Source organism: Populus nigra, chromosome 3, assembly GCF_951802175.1.
Source record: "Populus nigra chromosome 3, ddPopNigr1.1, whole genome shotgun sequence".
NCBI lineage: Eukaryota > Viridiplantae > Streptophyta > Magnoliopsida > Malpighiales > Salicaceae > Populus > Populus nigra.
The window spans coordinates 22,688,549-22,704,945 of NC_084854.1; the positions used below are offsets into that span (position 1 = coordinate 22,688,549).

Consider the following 16,397-nt stretch of genomic DNA (forward strand, 5'->3'; position numbering starts at 1 on the left):
TATTTGCTTTCTATGAAATTATCCCGATCTTATGACTCGAATCACGAGTTTGGTAAGTAAACCTGGGTTGATTCTATTTATTTTTTTTAATTGAATATTTTTTTATTAGGTTTCATAATTTTTTTTTTAATCTTCATTCTATAAGATTATCCTAATCATGATACATGTTGCGGGTTTTACAGGTTGACCCTATTTTTTTTTTTTGGATTTTTTTAATTGGGCTTTAATTTTTTTTTTGATTTGCTTTCTATGAGGTTATCTTGATCTTATCATCTAAGTTATGTATTTGATTATATCTTATAAGCATGATCATCCGACTTCACTTTTTTTAATGAGGCCAAACAAAATATTAAATAAAATTACTGCTTTCTGCTTCTCGAAAAGCCGCCCTACCTGGTTATCACCTTCCTATGTAGGAGGAGATGAGCAATACTACTGTTGATGTTGAGACCTATAAGGAGACAGAAGCAACCGAAAGAGACCTGATAAAAGGTCTATGATTCAAGAGTCGATTCGAGTCATTAAGCTGTAAGTACCAAACCGTAGTCCCCTCTGTTGTGACTTCTTCGTATTATTATTGAGGTTGACTTGAGTTGTCTTGGTTCATTTATTTTATCCTTTTTCACACACACACACACATTTTACCATCTAACAACTCAATCTTTTTCTTTGTTTTTTTTTTCAATTTTATTTGTTATGATTGGCCTCAACGCTTGGTTGAGCCCAAAAAACACTGAGTCTAATAGCTTTATTAGACAAATGTATGTTTGGGCTCGACACTTGGCTGAGCCCAAAGACGTTGGGTCTAGTTGTCAGACCCATGTATGATTGGTTGATTTTATCATAGAAAAATATACCTAACTTTATAAAAGGAAAATCAGAGCTTGGTTGAGCCTATAGACATTAGGTCTGATGACCTTGTCAGATCAATGTATGATTGGGCTTAGTGTGTGGCTTAACCTAGAGATGTTGGGTTTGGTAGTAGTCTTGCTAGACCCATTTATAATTGAGTTTGGTAGCCTTGCTAAACACATGCGTCCAAGGTTTGTTTGGACCATCTACCTGATCCCTAATTCTTCTAAACGAGGATTCAGGTAAAAAAATATATATGAAAAATATTGACCCATAAAAAAACATGGTTAATTTGGTTTGTTTTTATGTAATAAAAGTAAAAAAATACCCTTATTATATTAATTTTGTTTTCTTATCATTTTTCTTTAACATTTATTCTTTTATTTTTAATAAAAATCATCAAATAAAGAATTAATTCATTGTGATTAATTTTCAAACTTTTATTCCTTCATGGTTTGAAACAAAATTAATTATAATTTAAAATCAATGTTTTGTCATAAAGAAAAAAATTAGAAAAAATAGGAGTACAAATCTTTCAATAGAAAACAAAAATATATACAATCACTCAAATTTTAAAAAATATCAGTACAAATATTTTAATAAAAATAAAAAAATGAAAACAAGCACCCTAACAGGAAAAAAAATCAATAAATATAAGCACCGATTGGATCAGTAATTATTTTTATAATTACATAAATGGGATATAATGAGGTGTCGAACACAGTGCTATGTGTTCACTAATTAACAACCACAATCAATTTTTAACAAAAAGATAATTGAAGTACTCGATTGATAAAAACAAAACATCCATACCTTTCAATACAAAAAAATAAAAATACAAGCAGTTAATTTTATTTTATTTTTAAATACCAACACAAGTACTAATTTTATAATTAAGTAATATATGTAACGGTCAAAAGAAGCCCACCCTAAGGAGGTGGTGCTCAGAATCTATTTGGGATTTATGTTCCATTTTAAATGCCAGGTCGAATGACTTTAAAACCAAGTTAACCATTTTCAGATTTCTAAGCTTTACTGAAAAGGTTACTTTTATAAGAAAATGATTTTGAACGCAAATAGATGTAACTACACGAAGATACTCCAACAAATACGAGGAAGAAAATAAACAAGTTTTTAGGAGTGCGGTAGATGTGTGTATTTTACTTTTAAAAAATATTATATATATACCACAATATCAAATATACACATATAGCATGATAATACAGGAGGATTAGAAACGGGTACAATTCTCAATTGCCAACAATCATAATTAAAAAAAAAATGTTAATTTGTTCAATTCAAACCTTGTGCTGCCATGAAGCCAATTTGTCTAGCTGAAATTAGAGTACTTTAGCTTGCAAAATTCATTCATTGCTCCTTCCCTTCCCCCTTTACCTAGTAAAAGCAAATGTCGTGTACCAATGCGAACGAAATTAACAAATATGAAAATGTACTATATAATTCCTAGAGGTGTACAAGTTTGGAACAATAAGGTCCTCGAATTGATGACTTGAATTAATAATATAAGCATAGAAAACTAGAAAAATGTACGAAACCATAACTTGGAATTGGGAATCACGTGATGCCATTAAGACAAAACCCCCCGATCAATTGATTAATTAACTTAAGTTGATGAGTGAAGAGAGATGATGAGATATTGAGAGCGAGAACATTTTGAACGTGAAGGATTCAGTCCAAATATCCAAGTAAAACTAATTAAAATTTTAGTAGTAATAAATAAATTTTTTTGTTTTAATTTATTTTCCTAACATAAAGGAGATCGATGAGGAATGCCTTTTCTCCTACTCATGCTCGAAGCAATGTCCTCATCAGAAACCTTATTCATCGATCTTGCACATACGTATAATCCACTTCTCTTCTTCCGTACAATCTCACTGCTGGCCATGCTCATGTTTTCGGAGCCCGATGAACTCGAAGACCAGCTCATTGGCTCATCGGAGTCCACGATTGTTGAATGAGGTGTCTCATTGGTCATCTCATCATCTGCTAAATCTTGGGGGATAAAGAAGTCAGGCCCAAGAGTTAATGTGTTGCATCTCCTCAAGTATGGAGAAAGATCCTTGTAATGTTTCAGCACGAAGTCCACCTACAATAAACGTAGAAGGAAACTTTTTAATGTTATATATTAATTGTCATATAGCTAGGTTATTAAGAATGAATGATCATAATTAAGACTTCCCTCTAGAAATTTGGTTTGTCCTAGAACACGCACGCACACATGTATAGTTCTTTATCTCCTTAATTATATATCATTTAAGTTGAATTAACTTGTATTATTAGTGTATGCCACATTTTCTATCTCGTTTGAAGATGATCTATGGAAATTTGATCATAATTGAGTGCAACTTTATTATGATATGCTCTTTAATTAAAAGGGGTAGTAAAAGGAATATATATTTCACCAATGGTGGAAAAACCCTAATTGGGATTTAGCATGAAAATTGAGTGGTGGAGTACCTTGCAGCCAAGAGAGCAATGGGTAAAGGGTTCTTGAAGGCTTCTGTCACAGGAAGTACAATAGTTTCCGGCCCCTTTGAATTGCCTGTTCTGAGGTCTCTTCTTGATAAACACCACTTTAGCACTATTTATAGTATAGGCCTACAGGCAATGCTAATAAATTAATATCTAGCAAACTACGTACTGAATTTTGCTAGAGCAACATATCAAGACAGAAAATTAAGATTGTTTAGACTACTGACCTGAACATTTGAGCAATCTATGAGCTTTTCGATGTCTTCTAATCGGACAACATCATGATAAACATAACGACGAACTTGAAGGAGCCTATGGAAGCGATGAGATGGTATACAATGAGGGCAAATACTAATGCAACAATCCAAACAACACACGTTCTTTTCATTCTTCTTCGCAGTTTCATGATAAGAGCACCCCACAAAGAACTTCTGTGCGTAAAGAGCTTCCAACCATGCAGGCTTTTGAGTTCCCTAAAAACACACCATGTTCACAAAAATTAACAAGAATTAAGCAAAAGAGACACTTAAAAATTCAGTACATGAATCAAAATTCAAGAGAATTTTGCTATAGATCATAGAGATCAAGAACCAGAGAGAGAGATCAGTGACACACACCATGATCACAAAAACCAACAAAAAAAGACGAGCCCTCTTGAGCTGATATCAAGATAGTGGTGTAACAAGAGAGGAGAGAGAGAGATTAGGGTGAGCAGATAAGAGTATTTATGGAGTTTCACAAGAGATGAAAGGGTATATATTTATTCCTTGGAGAAATAGACAACATTTTGTCAATTGGAAGGGCTTGTACTTATATGTGTGAGTGTGTGAGGGGAGGGGGAGGGGGAGGGGGAGGGGGGGAGAGAGAGAGGGAGGGAGGAGGGAAAGGAAGTATTATTAAATAAAGAAAGTAAGATATGAGGAGAACGTGGGAGCTGTTTCTGTGTCTCCCATTCTCTACCATCCCTTTAAACTATTTTTTCTCTCATCTTCTTGGCTCAAGAGCTCTAATGCTAAACTAACTAAACTCTTCTTGGAGCAGCTGCCCTAGCATATTTTTTTTTTGCCCGTTTCTTTCTTTCTTCAATTATCAATATCTTTTAGATGAGCTACACACTTGAATTTGGACCTGGAGATGGGAGAGATGCAGCAATTTGTTCAATATATATACTGTAATAGGTTATAAATGTATGGTTTACTTTGTTTACAAATGGTCATTTCTGAGTTGTTGATAGCTAGCAATCATAGAAAATTGTTTGATATATGTCATTAGAATAGTTCTTTTAATCTTATAAAAAGATTCTTCCCCAAATAGTGTTTCGCAAAATTAATTTCAACTATTGAATTTATAAGATTTATTCATTCATTTTTTAGAAAGTTATTTTCGAAAGAATATTCTGTAAAATTGACATAAATCTCTTCATATAAGAACAATTTACGTACTATTCATTTATCAGCCTAAGATCATTTTAAAATAGGGCTATAATTATTTCCTTCTATGCATATCTAAATCAAGTAGCCGGCAAAAAGTTAATTAGTTGAAGTTAAGAGCACAACTTAAAGTGGGATTCACTATAAAATTGCACCTTTTCCATAGAACTTCCTTTTGCCTTAAATATTGCCTTTTGTCACATGTTTTTCATCGAGTCTAATATTACACAATTTCTCTCATTCTTTTATTTCAAATCTACTCCAAAAGCATGCAGTAAAATCATATAACAAGCAGCTGGGTGGCAATATCAACAGCATAAATTTAATTTATAAGAAATCTTGTAATTAATTAATTAAACCTTAATGATGACCTGAACTTATAAAAGTATGGCATGCCCACATTCTGTCTGAATGCACGATCCTCACACGAGTGCTTGACTTGCTGGGTTCCCAACTGTATACACGAGTGCTAAGGGACTGACTATATATATACAAGTGGTTCTAGTTCTAAAAATAATCATATATTGATTAATTCTTTTAAAAAAATGTATATTCTTAGAACTATTTAAAAAGAGATAATTTAATCTTAATTAACATACAAGTTATTCAAAAAACAAATATATCCCTTATCATTAAAAAAATAAACATATATGACTTTTGCTATATCAGCAGATCGATCAGAAAATCTACTTGTCAAGGTAATTATTACTTCTATGTATCTGGTCGGTATTTACGAATTTAACATTACAAAATATATATCAATTGGACTTTGAACTGATGATACAAAGCTAAGAACCAGACATGTACGAGGAAACCCGGTTTTTCTGGAATCAAACATGGCAACATTAAGCAACCAACCACTCCACTAGTGAGCTAGCTAGAAGCTGTGGTTTGAACAATAATTTGTGGTCTTGTAACAAACACCAGACAGACAAACACAACTCATTGAGCACTTGCTAGTAAGATTTATTAGGCTTATTAATTTGCCCTTTTACTAATTTTGAGAGAACTTTTCTTTGCCTTTAGGCTCTCGCCAAGAGCTAATCTTGGGTTTTGCCACTCTTTGTATCATTCCCCTTATGCCCTTCTAGTTTATCCCTAGCTAGACCATATATATTAAATCTTTCGGTTGTCAATCATAGCATGCCATATTACAGCACCGATGGCTCTTCTTTTGGTAAACATATTTACTCAAAAACAGGAGAAGGTTTGATTATATATTACTTTACTTCTGTAGAAAAAATCAACTCTCGTTAAGAACTAGTTATATGCCTAGGCTTTGAGTCGGCGTTGGACAAGAACTGATAGCAAATTTGACAATTCCTTGGCCATATCTCTTTTACAAGAATAATTAATCGCTTGACATTTGCTGTAAAGGACATTAATAATTACAACAAGCATAATCAGATTCTTGAAGGCAAAATCTCAGGAATAGTAGCACTCAATGTCATTTATTTGCTAAAGTACCATAACAAATCTCAAGGTGATCTGTGTAATTTATCCTGAATTAAGCTGTTTAGACTTGGATTTTTTTCATTTTCTGTACACAAAGTGGCTCGAATCTGAACATTATTAAGAGTAGACAACATGTAAATTGAACTTATTGGCTAATGATCATTTCCTATACATAAACCATCAATTGATTTTATGACTTCCTTTTTTGTAAAGTCTGTCCTAGTGAGATTCATACCGTTCACAGCTTGCCATGTTGTTACTCGTGTTACACTGTGAGCAACCAAAAAAAAAGTATGAGAGTGAAAAACATTTGTCAAGAGATCACATATTTGTTTTACAAAGGTAAGAAAAAAAAAATCATGATTTAGGTCATAGGCTTGGCTGGGTCGAATAAACATGTCTTGTATAATAATATCAGATGCATCGAACTAAGAAAAAAATGACTAATTATGATAAAAGAAAACTATTAAAAAAAATCGATGAAGATATATTTCAATCTAATTGGGAGTATTACAAATAAATTCAAAAATAATAATAAAAAAATGATCCAAGTAAATCCAAGCGCACTTGCCGACATGCGACCCATGCATGAGACCGTTACAATTTTTCAAGAATATAAAGTGTCGAAGGATAAGGTTAAAAAAGAAAATCAGTTAAAAGAGGAAAAAAAAGATCAATATCACTTGGGTTAACTTTTAAAACTCGTTACCTCAATCATAAGTCCGATGTAACCCAATCGGAGAAAACCACAACCCTCAATTTTCAACCAACCTAATTTAGAGGAAAAATTAAAAAAAAAACTAAATTTGAAAAAAAAAAGTTACATAAAATAATGAGAACCAAATGCCAAAAAAAAAGAGGGAGGAAATAACATTAATTGATTTGAGGGTGAAGTTAAGGAAAAATCAAATATTTTACAAAAGAAATCAAAACAAAAACAAAAAAAGAGGATCAACTTTAAAACCAAAACAAAAATAAGAGGAAAATTAACATTTTAATATTAGAGGATTAAATTGAAAATATATTCAATTTGACAAAGGCCAAAAAAATAAAAATAATAAAAGAATAAGGATCAAATGTCAAATAATGAAACAAAGGGGGAATAATATCCATTGATTTAAGGGAAATTGAAAATATTAAAACATTTTACAAAAAAAATAAAAATAAAAACTCAAACTCAAAAGAATGAATATCAAATCTGAAATCAAAATAAAATAAGAGGGCAATAGAATTTCAATCAACAGTGAAATCAAAAACAAATTTTAAATTTACAAAAGAAATCAAGATAAAAAATAAAAAGAGGACTGAATCAGATATCCCAGGAAAATAAGATGACAGTGTTTTTTTTTGTTTGGGCAACACTTTTTTCTAAGCAAAGAGATAGAAAAAAAGAAAGAAAGAAAGAAAACGTCGTCGGAGTCAAACTGCCACACGTAGCACTACACACGCCACCAAATATAGATGGGGATGCCGTGAGATTTCGAACACTGTTGGGATTGCAAAATTTCCACCTCATAACGTTGTCGCATGCTCTACATTAATCATGCGGAGGCGTCCCAAACGCTGGCGCGAGCTGCACACGAGTCGACAACTTTTCTGTTGAATAAAATTTATGATTCTAGGGGTAACCAAGTAAATTCACTTTGCATTTATTCCTAAAATATTAATATCTCTCTTTAAAATATGGAATGACCCCTGCATTTATGCCACTACTACAAAATAACCACATTAGCTTATTAGACCCAAGTTTAAAAATTTCTGATTCAAGATGTAACCAAGTAAATTGAATATGGGCCCTTGTACAATTACAAAACTACCCCCGAAGCCTAGCAGATGAGTTTTTTTTAAAAAAATTTAATATGTGTTCTTTTTTGAATGCTGTATTCCACAGAGAAAATCTGTATTAGATGATTGCAAGAAGGAAAATATCCAGTCTTGACTGCATAAGATATTTACCCTCTGCTAGTAGAAAATCTGTCTAATACACACTCACACTCGACCTTTTCGAAGAAAGTATATTTCCTAATCACTGCTTGACTTCATGTACAATTCCTACTTAAAAACTCGATCAAGGACGACTGTTAGGAGATATTCCTTGCAACTTGCAAGAGGAGAGATCAGCCCTGGGTGCTTTAGAGTTAAAATATATAATAATAAAAAGATATTTGGGACTAAAACTAAACCATTTTTTTATATATATTACTTCTTAAAATATCCATCACACCAAGTGGATTCCATCGATGATAATTGTGATTTTGAGGGGGTGATTAGGGAAAGATCTTCGATTGGAAGGAACATGACGAGTAAGAATTTGAAGCAAAATAAATAAATACATAAAATGCTAAAGGGATACCGACCCCCACGTGCCATGGAAAGCAAAATGGGATTACAGTAGGAAAGAAGGTCACGTGCAAGGGATCCAATGGCCTGAGCCTGACTTCGAAAAATAAACCAAGGGAAACCCTAATAGGTACTTGTTCTTGGACTGGCCAAATATTCCTCTTTATTTTTCTTTTGTAGCTGTGCATTTTGTTGGCTGGTCAAAGGTCAAAGATACAGAAGATAACAGAGATTATATGATGGGTTCCTTTAGGGCAAAGAGCATAGTAGAAGAACAAACAGAAAGCTGGTCAGCTTGTGAGCCGCACGAGGGGTTCTCTCTGGCCATTTTTTAGACTTCACAGACCCACTTTGCCTTGTTTAAAAGGGCTTCTTTATTGGTCGAACCACTTCCTCGTGGACTATTTTATTCGCTTTTGCCCTTATTTTCAAGGACGGGGTCATGTGCGAACCCTTTCCACTAGACCCTGACTTAATCATTTAATAACCTCACATCATGTGAGTTCATGAGTCATGCCTGCATGGATTATATGTTACAAATATCAGTCCAAAACCATTAGTCCATTTCATCAGTCACAAGAATTGTATTGCAGATTGATTCCACTAAACTATTCATGATCCTACGATAGAACTCTCCTTCAAGGTGGTCCTGTCATGAGGAAAAACCAGTTTACATATGGTGCAGAACTGCATATGTGCATGATTGACCTGATAACAACACAAAGCTAAAACCAATTTCATGAACCAAAGGCGGGCAAAAAGTGGGTTTGATCTGCATATCAAGACCTGACTGATCCATATTTTGCCCAACCATCGCTCGTTAATTAGGTATTTGTTTGTGGGGATCATTACAATGATTGTGGACTCCAACCATATCAGCAGCATTAATTGCTTTCAGATCACTTTCGACAAAATCTAACAACAGAAAGGCCTCGCCTGTGATTAGTGACAACTAGCCACTGATGAGGTTCTAATCAGACAGTAAAAGATGGGACTTTTTCATCAACAATGACACTTTACATCTCCCTAGGTTTATCACCTTTAAGGTCTTTCTATTATTTAAAATGTCTATACAATATTCTGTATCCCAAATCAGCAATGAATGATATAGCCAGTCTAGATCAAATGATGTTCAAATGAACTAAGCCTTGTTTCATGGCTTCTGAGCAGAGAACATGATGAAGGATCGCTGAACAATTCTTGTGTAGTTGGTAAGACCACATCTTGTGCACAAGTCTTCGATTTCCTCCTCTGTGAAATAGTTGTAGTTTTGCATAATCCTCTGCCGGATGCATCAACAATTTTCGATCCAAAGAAAACAAAATATAGTCAGCATAGACCAAATGATCCTCCAATCATTTAGATTCAATTATACTCGTTAGTATGGACTACCCAGCAGTTTAGATGGAGTTCCACCTATAAGTAGACACACCACAAGTAAAAACCTAAGTTACAAGAAGAAAGGATACCGCACTTGCAGGTTTCACCTTCGTAAAGCTGAGCTACCTTTTACTGTGCATATCCAACTTTCCCAACAAACAAGCAAGCAGTAGCTTAGGGTTGAGATGGTCAATTAACAGACCTGAACCATCCTAGTTTAGCACTTTTTGTACTCCAAGTTCTAAATAAATGCTGAAGTCTCCACGAAATGACATGGAATATAATTGAAATGTGAATTTAATATGGCATAGGAATGGACAAACAAAATAGAAGTAAAAGGGTAAGCTTCACTAACAGATAATGTTTTAAGAAACTTGAAAATTCTAAAACTTCAATGCTTTCCACTGCCTACTGTAAAATTCACAATCTAAATTAATCTGGACAGGATTTTCACCATTGCCAGTTTGGCAGGTGAGTATACCAGAGCAGCCAACATTTAAAGGGGGAGATGCACAAGCACATACTGTATTGCTAAAGGAAGTATCTCAAGGCATAGTAATTAATGCAAACAGTTAATGTTACGCTTACGATTTAACCAAAAGAAAGTAAAACACTTGATGAAAAGTATTACCTCTCGGAAAGGTCGTTCTATCCAGGAAGTGGTTGAGCTGTATTGAAGAAAAGTGGTCCCAACAAAGACTCCACCACTTCGCAAAGCACGGCAAATTTCAGCAACCTGATATTAGTAGACAGTATCACTATTTGAACAACAGGCTTCTGAAAAAGTTCTATATACATCCAATTGGAGTGAATGTGTTAAACAAAAACACACACACAAATAAGAAAGAAAACATGTGCTAATTGAACAACAGGCTCCTGAAAAAGTTCTATATACACCCAAATGAAGTGAATGCGTTAAACAAAAACACACTCACAAATAAGAAAGAAAACATGTGCTTTTGGAGACAAGCTAGAATGGAACCTATACTTGCTGTTCGTATCCCAAACCACTTCTATGCCTCTTTCCAGAACTTGGGCGATCAATTCTTGATTACTGGACCAACAATGTAAATTTACCCTGCTCACAACCTGATGATTGGTGCTTATGCACCAACCACATGATGGGCACCTAACATAATTGATTTTGTCATATTAACCATATAACTTAAAATGATCAACTATGTAACTGCACTTATCCTCTACTTAAGGATCTGGCTGCCGGGATACTGCTGTTTAGAAATATCTACTACATTCCTAAACAAGAGAAGACGATAACTAAGGTATTGTGATTCTCTACGGTTACCATCTAGAATTTTTGTGGGGTGCTTATGAAAGGTCAATTTCCTTTCAGCTACTGCTGTAATTGTTGAAGAAAATCTTGGTAACCAGATATCAAACAACCTAAGCTGTAGAAAGTGTACAGTCCCTTGTGAGGCAGAAAAAATGGCTACAATCTTAATGTTTTTTAACTCATCTTGTCTAGCAAGCTCCATTCACCACTCAGCATTCCATGTCAACTTCTACCCTTTTCTGGCCAGATATGATACCTTAAAGAATTTTAGTCACTGTGTTTGGTAAGCATAATATAAGGAAGAACTGACTTCCTTGAACGTCACATTATTTTAGCCTCTACCTTTGACGTGAACCATACCATCAACCTTGATAAAAGACTGATTCTGGAATCAGGCCCTTGCCGGTTAGAATTGACAGAAATCAACCCTGGTCAAACCAGTTATTCTAGCAGCCCTGCATCATAACAAGGCTAAAACTTTCTTTAACTAACAACATATACCAGCATGACATCTTACACTCCAATGGTATATTCAATGTGGGGATCACCCTAAACAGAGTAAGATGATGGACAAGATCAAGACACCACCAGACAGCAACATAGCAGGGACAAATTGCATTAGTTATTAGACATAAAGCGGGTAAGATTTCACTGCCTATTTTCAAATTCAAAGGGATTTTGGCAGATTGGTTTAGAATATCCAAAAGCCTGAGTCACCCATAAGAAAATGAAAGGAAGAAAGATCACTCACAGCATTGGAAGCAGATGGCCAGCAATGCAAGGCAGCACCAGCATGAATAGCATCAACTGAACCTGAAGCAAAGGGAAGTCTTGAAACATCTGCCCTGACGAGAGCAAGATTTCTGAACACCATCCAAAAGAATTTGTGAATCAGTTCTCATTTTTTAAAAGAACTATGTATAGGAATAAAAACATTGATGTTCGAGCACAATTGCTGATCTAACTTTTGAGATTTTAATTCAGGAAAAAAGAAGCTTACCTCGTTGAGATAGTATCATCTTGCTTGATGAAATCATAGCATTGGCGAAGCATATTTTCAGAAAAATCAAGTGCAATAACTTTAGAATAGGTTCCAGATTTGGCAAATTTTCTGGAAAATAAACCACTACCACAGCTAACATCTACTAGAAGACCACCTTCTGTGGGTTTGAAGTACTCCCGAGCCATTTTGAACTGCAGTAACATCAAACTATTACAAACTTAATTAATAATTATGGACTCAAAAGCAAATTTCAGCAGAAATGAAGAACAAGAATGAATATTACTGCCATTTCCTCAGGTGTTAATTCCATTTCACAGTATATCATCTTCCATGTTATCCAAGTTTCATAGAGAGAATTCATAAGTCAGCTTGCTATAACTCATCTTTTCAGAATGACCTTAATTAAACATTCTCAATAAAGAAAAGACCTTAATTAAAGATTCCTCCTTGAGCTAGTGAATTTGAATTCCTAAACACAGATGAAGGAAAACAAACCTCTTCATCAGGACCAGGAAAGCCACTTTGATTAAAATTTTGACGCCAGCCACGTTCATACAAGAATGAAACAAGTGGATTCCTGAAAAAGGTGAAAGGAACTGACATGAGACATGACAATTTCCCCAAAACAATTCAATCCCATCACAAAATGTCATATTCAAAAAACACCCACTTTCCTATTTTTTCATCATAACTCAAAACCAAAGAAAGGATCTTGGAAATTGGGATAGAATATAACCGGCTACCTCTCTCATTAACAGAAACTAAGATGCAGACTGCTAATAGAGACAGTGGAATAAGATAAGCATTATTTCAAGGGTTAAAGACTCGTGGGGTTATAAATGGGAGTGCATGAACTTCATACGCTTATTCATGGATGCATCAGCATAGTGCCAAGAATGAAACAACAACATCAGTATCAGTAATGCATGTATACCGGAATAGCTCAGTACGAACTGGTTTGACTTCAGTGTAGTCCTTCATTCCAGCAGTAATGGTAAGGTCTAGATAGTTTTCTTTGCTGGAGTATGTTTTGTTGCATCTATTACACTTGAAACCAGACCGGTAGATTGCTGGCCTGCAGGTTTTGAGTTATTATTCTACCAGACCCAACAGGAAAAAAAAATAAAAAATAAAACGGATTTATACCACTATGTGAACTCAACTTACAAGTTAAAACCTGTAGGACCTTTTCTTATCAGAGGTTGGTAGCATATTGGGCATGCAAATGGGTCAACCTCTAAAGTTTGACTCTGCTGTGTGCTTAATTCCTGAAAGCAAAAGTTCTTAGAAATTCGATATGCAACTGAACAAGGATAAGATGTGACAATGGTCAGAAAAAAATCACAGGTGGACAAAGAAACCTCCAGTTGGAACTCAGAAGAAAATCCTTTCCTATGAACACAGATTCAGTAGTGCCTCACTGTTAATTACAAGGACTAATTAAATGTCTATATTTTCCGAATTCTCATATCAAACAGAACACTCCTATCTATAACTAGCAGAAAACTACAAAAGCCACCCAGCAATAGCCAAACTCTTTGATCACACAGTTCAGCAATAACTTCAAATTGCCAAAAGCTATCATGAATAATCAAATGTGACCTTTGATTCTTGAAAGCTCAATCTACTGAGCTATTTGCGAATGTCTACCAATTTGGGTCATAAACAATGACAAAATTGACATTCAAAATTCTAACTTCTCTCAATAATCCACAACTCAATCTACTAAGCTATTTGCGAATGTTTACCAGTCTGGATTATTAACAATGACAAAACTGACATTCAAAATTCTAACTTCTCTCAATAATCCACAACCATCCCATTTTTCCTAGAAAAACGCCAAAGATAAATTGAAAACCTTTTAGAGCAGCTCAATTTTGATTCTTACTTCACACTTTTATTACCTCCATAACTGAATATAAAAACCCAGAATAGCGGAGAAATTAAAACGTTTATTTTTTTTAATATCCCTCCATTTTTCAATCATTTTTTTCTCAGCAACCAAACAAGACGACCCTTTTACCAGTACTTCATTTTCACAACTCACAAGTATCCAAAAAACTATAATTAAGTATTCCAATTCACAAAAACTTGTAGTGGCAGTGGTGGTTTTAGTGTTAAAACAAAAAAACAGAAAGCAATGAGTACAAAAAGTGAAAAGAGAGAAACAAGAGATGATGGTTTTACAGGTTCAAGAGAAACAGCTGAAGTGGCGCGAATTGTAGAGGGAAACCGAAGGGAGGTGAACCGGAGACGAGTGGGAGGAAACCCTGAATTATGAAAAAGATGAGGATACTTTGGAGATAAAGATTGGTGAAGAGAAGTGGAAGCCATTGCCATGAAAGATTTGCTTAGGCTTTTAGCTCTCAAGAATTCTCACCCTTTCCTGGTCTAATTTCTTGTGTTTGTGCGGTGTTCCGTGGAGCCGAGGCCATGCGTTTGTAATTTATATGAGTGATGAGGGAGTTTTCAATTTTTTGTGGAAATGGTGGGACCACGTTAGTTTAAAGTGCACCTCTCAAATAACAAATATACCAAGGAATGGTGATTTTCCATTGCCATAAACACACTTCGTTAAGAGTAATGTTTATGCCCTAAAGCTAAAAACAATTTAATTGTTTTTGAGTCAGGAATATTTTGATATTTTTACCTGATACATTAGTTATTATTAATTTATTTAAAATATTTTTATTTATTCAATATTTTAATAAATAATAAAATAACTAAAATACTCCTAAGAGTAAAAAAAAAAAATCAATTGTTTCAAGTATGGTTTATTCAATATTTTTGTTTTTTATACACAAAAGAATTACACATGTAGCCTTAAATTCAAAAATAATAATTATTTGAGGTAAGGGATATTAGTGTCTTTTAGCCTCAGTTTATTTCGTGAGTTGTTGGTTTAATTAAGGATAGTGATGTAATTAAACATTAAAATAATGCTATTTAATTGAAAAAGTTGTTGGCATATGAAAGTCGCCGTGTAATTTGATCATCTCATACAACAGCTCCTAGTGGTAAAAAAAAAAAGCTTTCCCCGTATTATTTTATTCCTTGTTGTCTTTTCTTCTATTATGAATGAGGCATGTAGTCTGAATATGGTTGGTTTATCACAACCCTCTCTTTTTTCCCCTTTATTTATATCTCCTACCCTGATAAATATATCATGGTCCTTATGGTTATTGATATTTCAGATTCGGTCCTTTTAGTTCTGATTTTTGTCATTTTTTCTTTTGTCCAAGTTTTATTTATTTTCAATTTAACCATTGGTTTCAAATTTGTATATATAATGTTTCTTAATTCAGTCCTTCTGCTTTTAATTTCTTTGTTCTTTTGTCAAAATCTTTATGACTTTCAATTTTATCATTTAAATTAAGTTTATGATTTTTGTTTTTTCAATGATAATAGTAATGATTTCAATTTGATCCCTCTTCTTTTTGATTTCTTATTATTTTTCTTGGCTATTTTATCAAAGTTTTTATAGTTTTTAATTATATCCTTCAAATCAAGTTCATGGTTTTTATTTTCTCAATAGTAGTAGTGGTAGTGGTAATAATAATAATGATAATAGTAATACTAATAGGAATAATAATAGTTTATTATGATAGTTATAGTGGTGATAATGATTATAAGTTTGATAATAACAATAATGATAGCCATAATTGTTGTTGTTACTCATTTTTGGACCCCATGTGATGGAGACGTTGTATACCTTTTTTGAATTGAGTGAAGGAGTTTAACTAATGTTTGCTGGAAGATTGACAAAAGCAGAGAAAGAAATATTTTTTTTCTAAACCCTGTTTGAGTTGTATTCTGCTCTCTTCATCCTTCCCCTTTTGCTGCCAAAATCATCAGGTTTCTTAGACTGACTAGGGGTCTTCATAATGCTAAATTCGTTCCTTCGTTATCTTGTTTTTAAGGTTGGATAAATTCATCAAATTTTGCACTAAAAAAAAACTGATTTTGCTGCTGTCGCAATTTTTTGTTCCAAATTAGATTCTGACTTGGTTTCGTACGATATCTGATCATCCTAGCTATATTCTATCACTCATGACATGTTAAAAAATTAACCTACACCTTTATTGGGTCCTAGGGATCACTAATCTTAGACTAGACTCTCAGTCAGATTTGAATGCTCGGCATTGTTAGATCA

General features: G+C 33.8%; 2 protein-coding genes across 2 annotated transcripts; both read right to left on the reverse strand.

The window, feature by feature from the left end:
* Positions 1-2,414: 2,414 nt before the first annotated feature.
* On the reverse strand, positions 2,415-4,140 carry LOC133690129 (protein RGF1 INDUCIBLE TRANSCRIPTION FACTOR 1-like). Its single transcript, XM_062110325.1, has 4 exons — positions 3,963-4,140; positions 3,573-3,818; positions 3,331-3,471; positions 2,415-2,959 (listed from the first exon to the last, which is right to left on the reverse strand). Exons 1-4 carry the CDS (start codon positions 3,963-3,965, stop codon positions 2,618-2,620), a joined length of 732 nt encoding a protein of 243 aa, XP_061966309.1. The 5' UTR covers positions 3,966-4,140; the 3' UTR covers positions 2,415-2,617.
* Positions 4,141-9,486: 5,346 nt separating this feature from the next.
* On the reverse strand, positions 9,487-14,675 carry LOC133688263 (uncharacterized methyltransferase At2g41040, chloroplastic-like). The gene is made up of 8 exons (XM_062107691.1): positions 14,432-14,675; positions 13,412-13,512; positions 13,179-13,319; positions 12,740-12,821; positions 12,242-12,435; positions 11,993-12,104; positions 10,582-10,686; positions 9,487-9,852 (listed from the first exon to the last, which is right to left on the reverse strand). Exons 1-8 carry the CDS (start codon positions 14,582-14,584, stop codon positions 9,724-9,726), a joined length of 1,017 nt encoding a protein of 338 aa, XP_061963675.1. The 5' UTR covers positions 14,585-14,675; the 3' UTR covers positions 9,487-9,723.
* Between the last annotated feature and the right edge of the window lie 1,722 nt (positions 14,676-16,397).

Coding starts and splice junctions, on each gene's coding strand:
- LOC133688263 (XM_062107691.1), bottom strand. CDS start 14,584: ATGGCAATGGCTTCCACTTCTCTTCACCAATCTTTATCTCCAAAGTAT. Junction 13,513..14,431: donor CAGCTGTTTCTCTTGAACCT/GTAAAACCATCA, acceptor TTTTGCTTTCAG/GAATTAAGCACACAGCAGAG. Junction 12,822..13,178: donor GTTCGTACTGAGCTATTCCG/GTATACATGCAT, acceptor CACCTTTTTCAG/GAATCCACTTGTTTCATTCT.
- LOC133690129 (XM_062110325.1), bottom strand. Junction 3,472..3,572: donor TAGATTGCTCAAATGTTCAG/GTCAGTAGTCTA, acceptor CATTGCCTGTAG/GCCTATACTATAAATAGTGC. Junction 2,960..3,330: donor ATTGCTCTCTTGGCTGCAAG/GTACTCCACCAC, acceptor CGTTTATTGTAG/GTGGACTTCGTGCTGAAACA.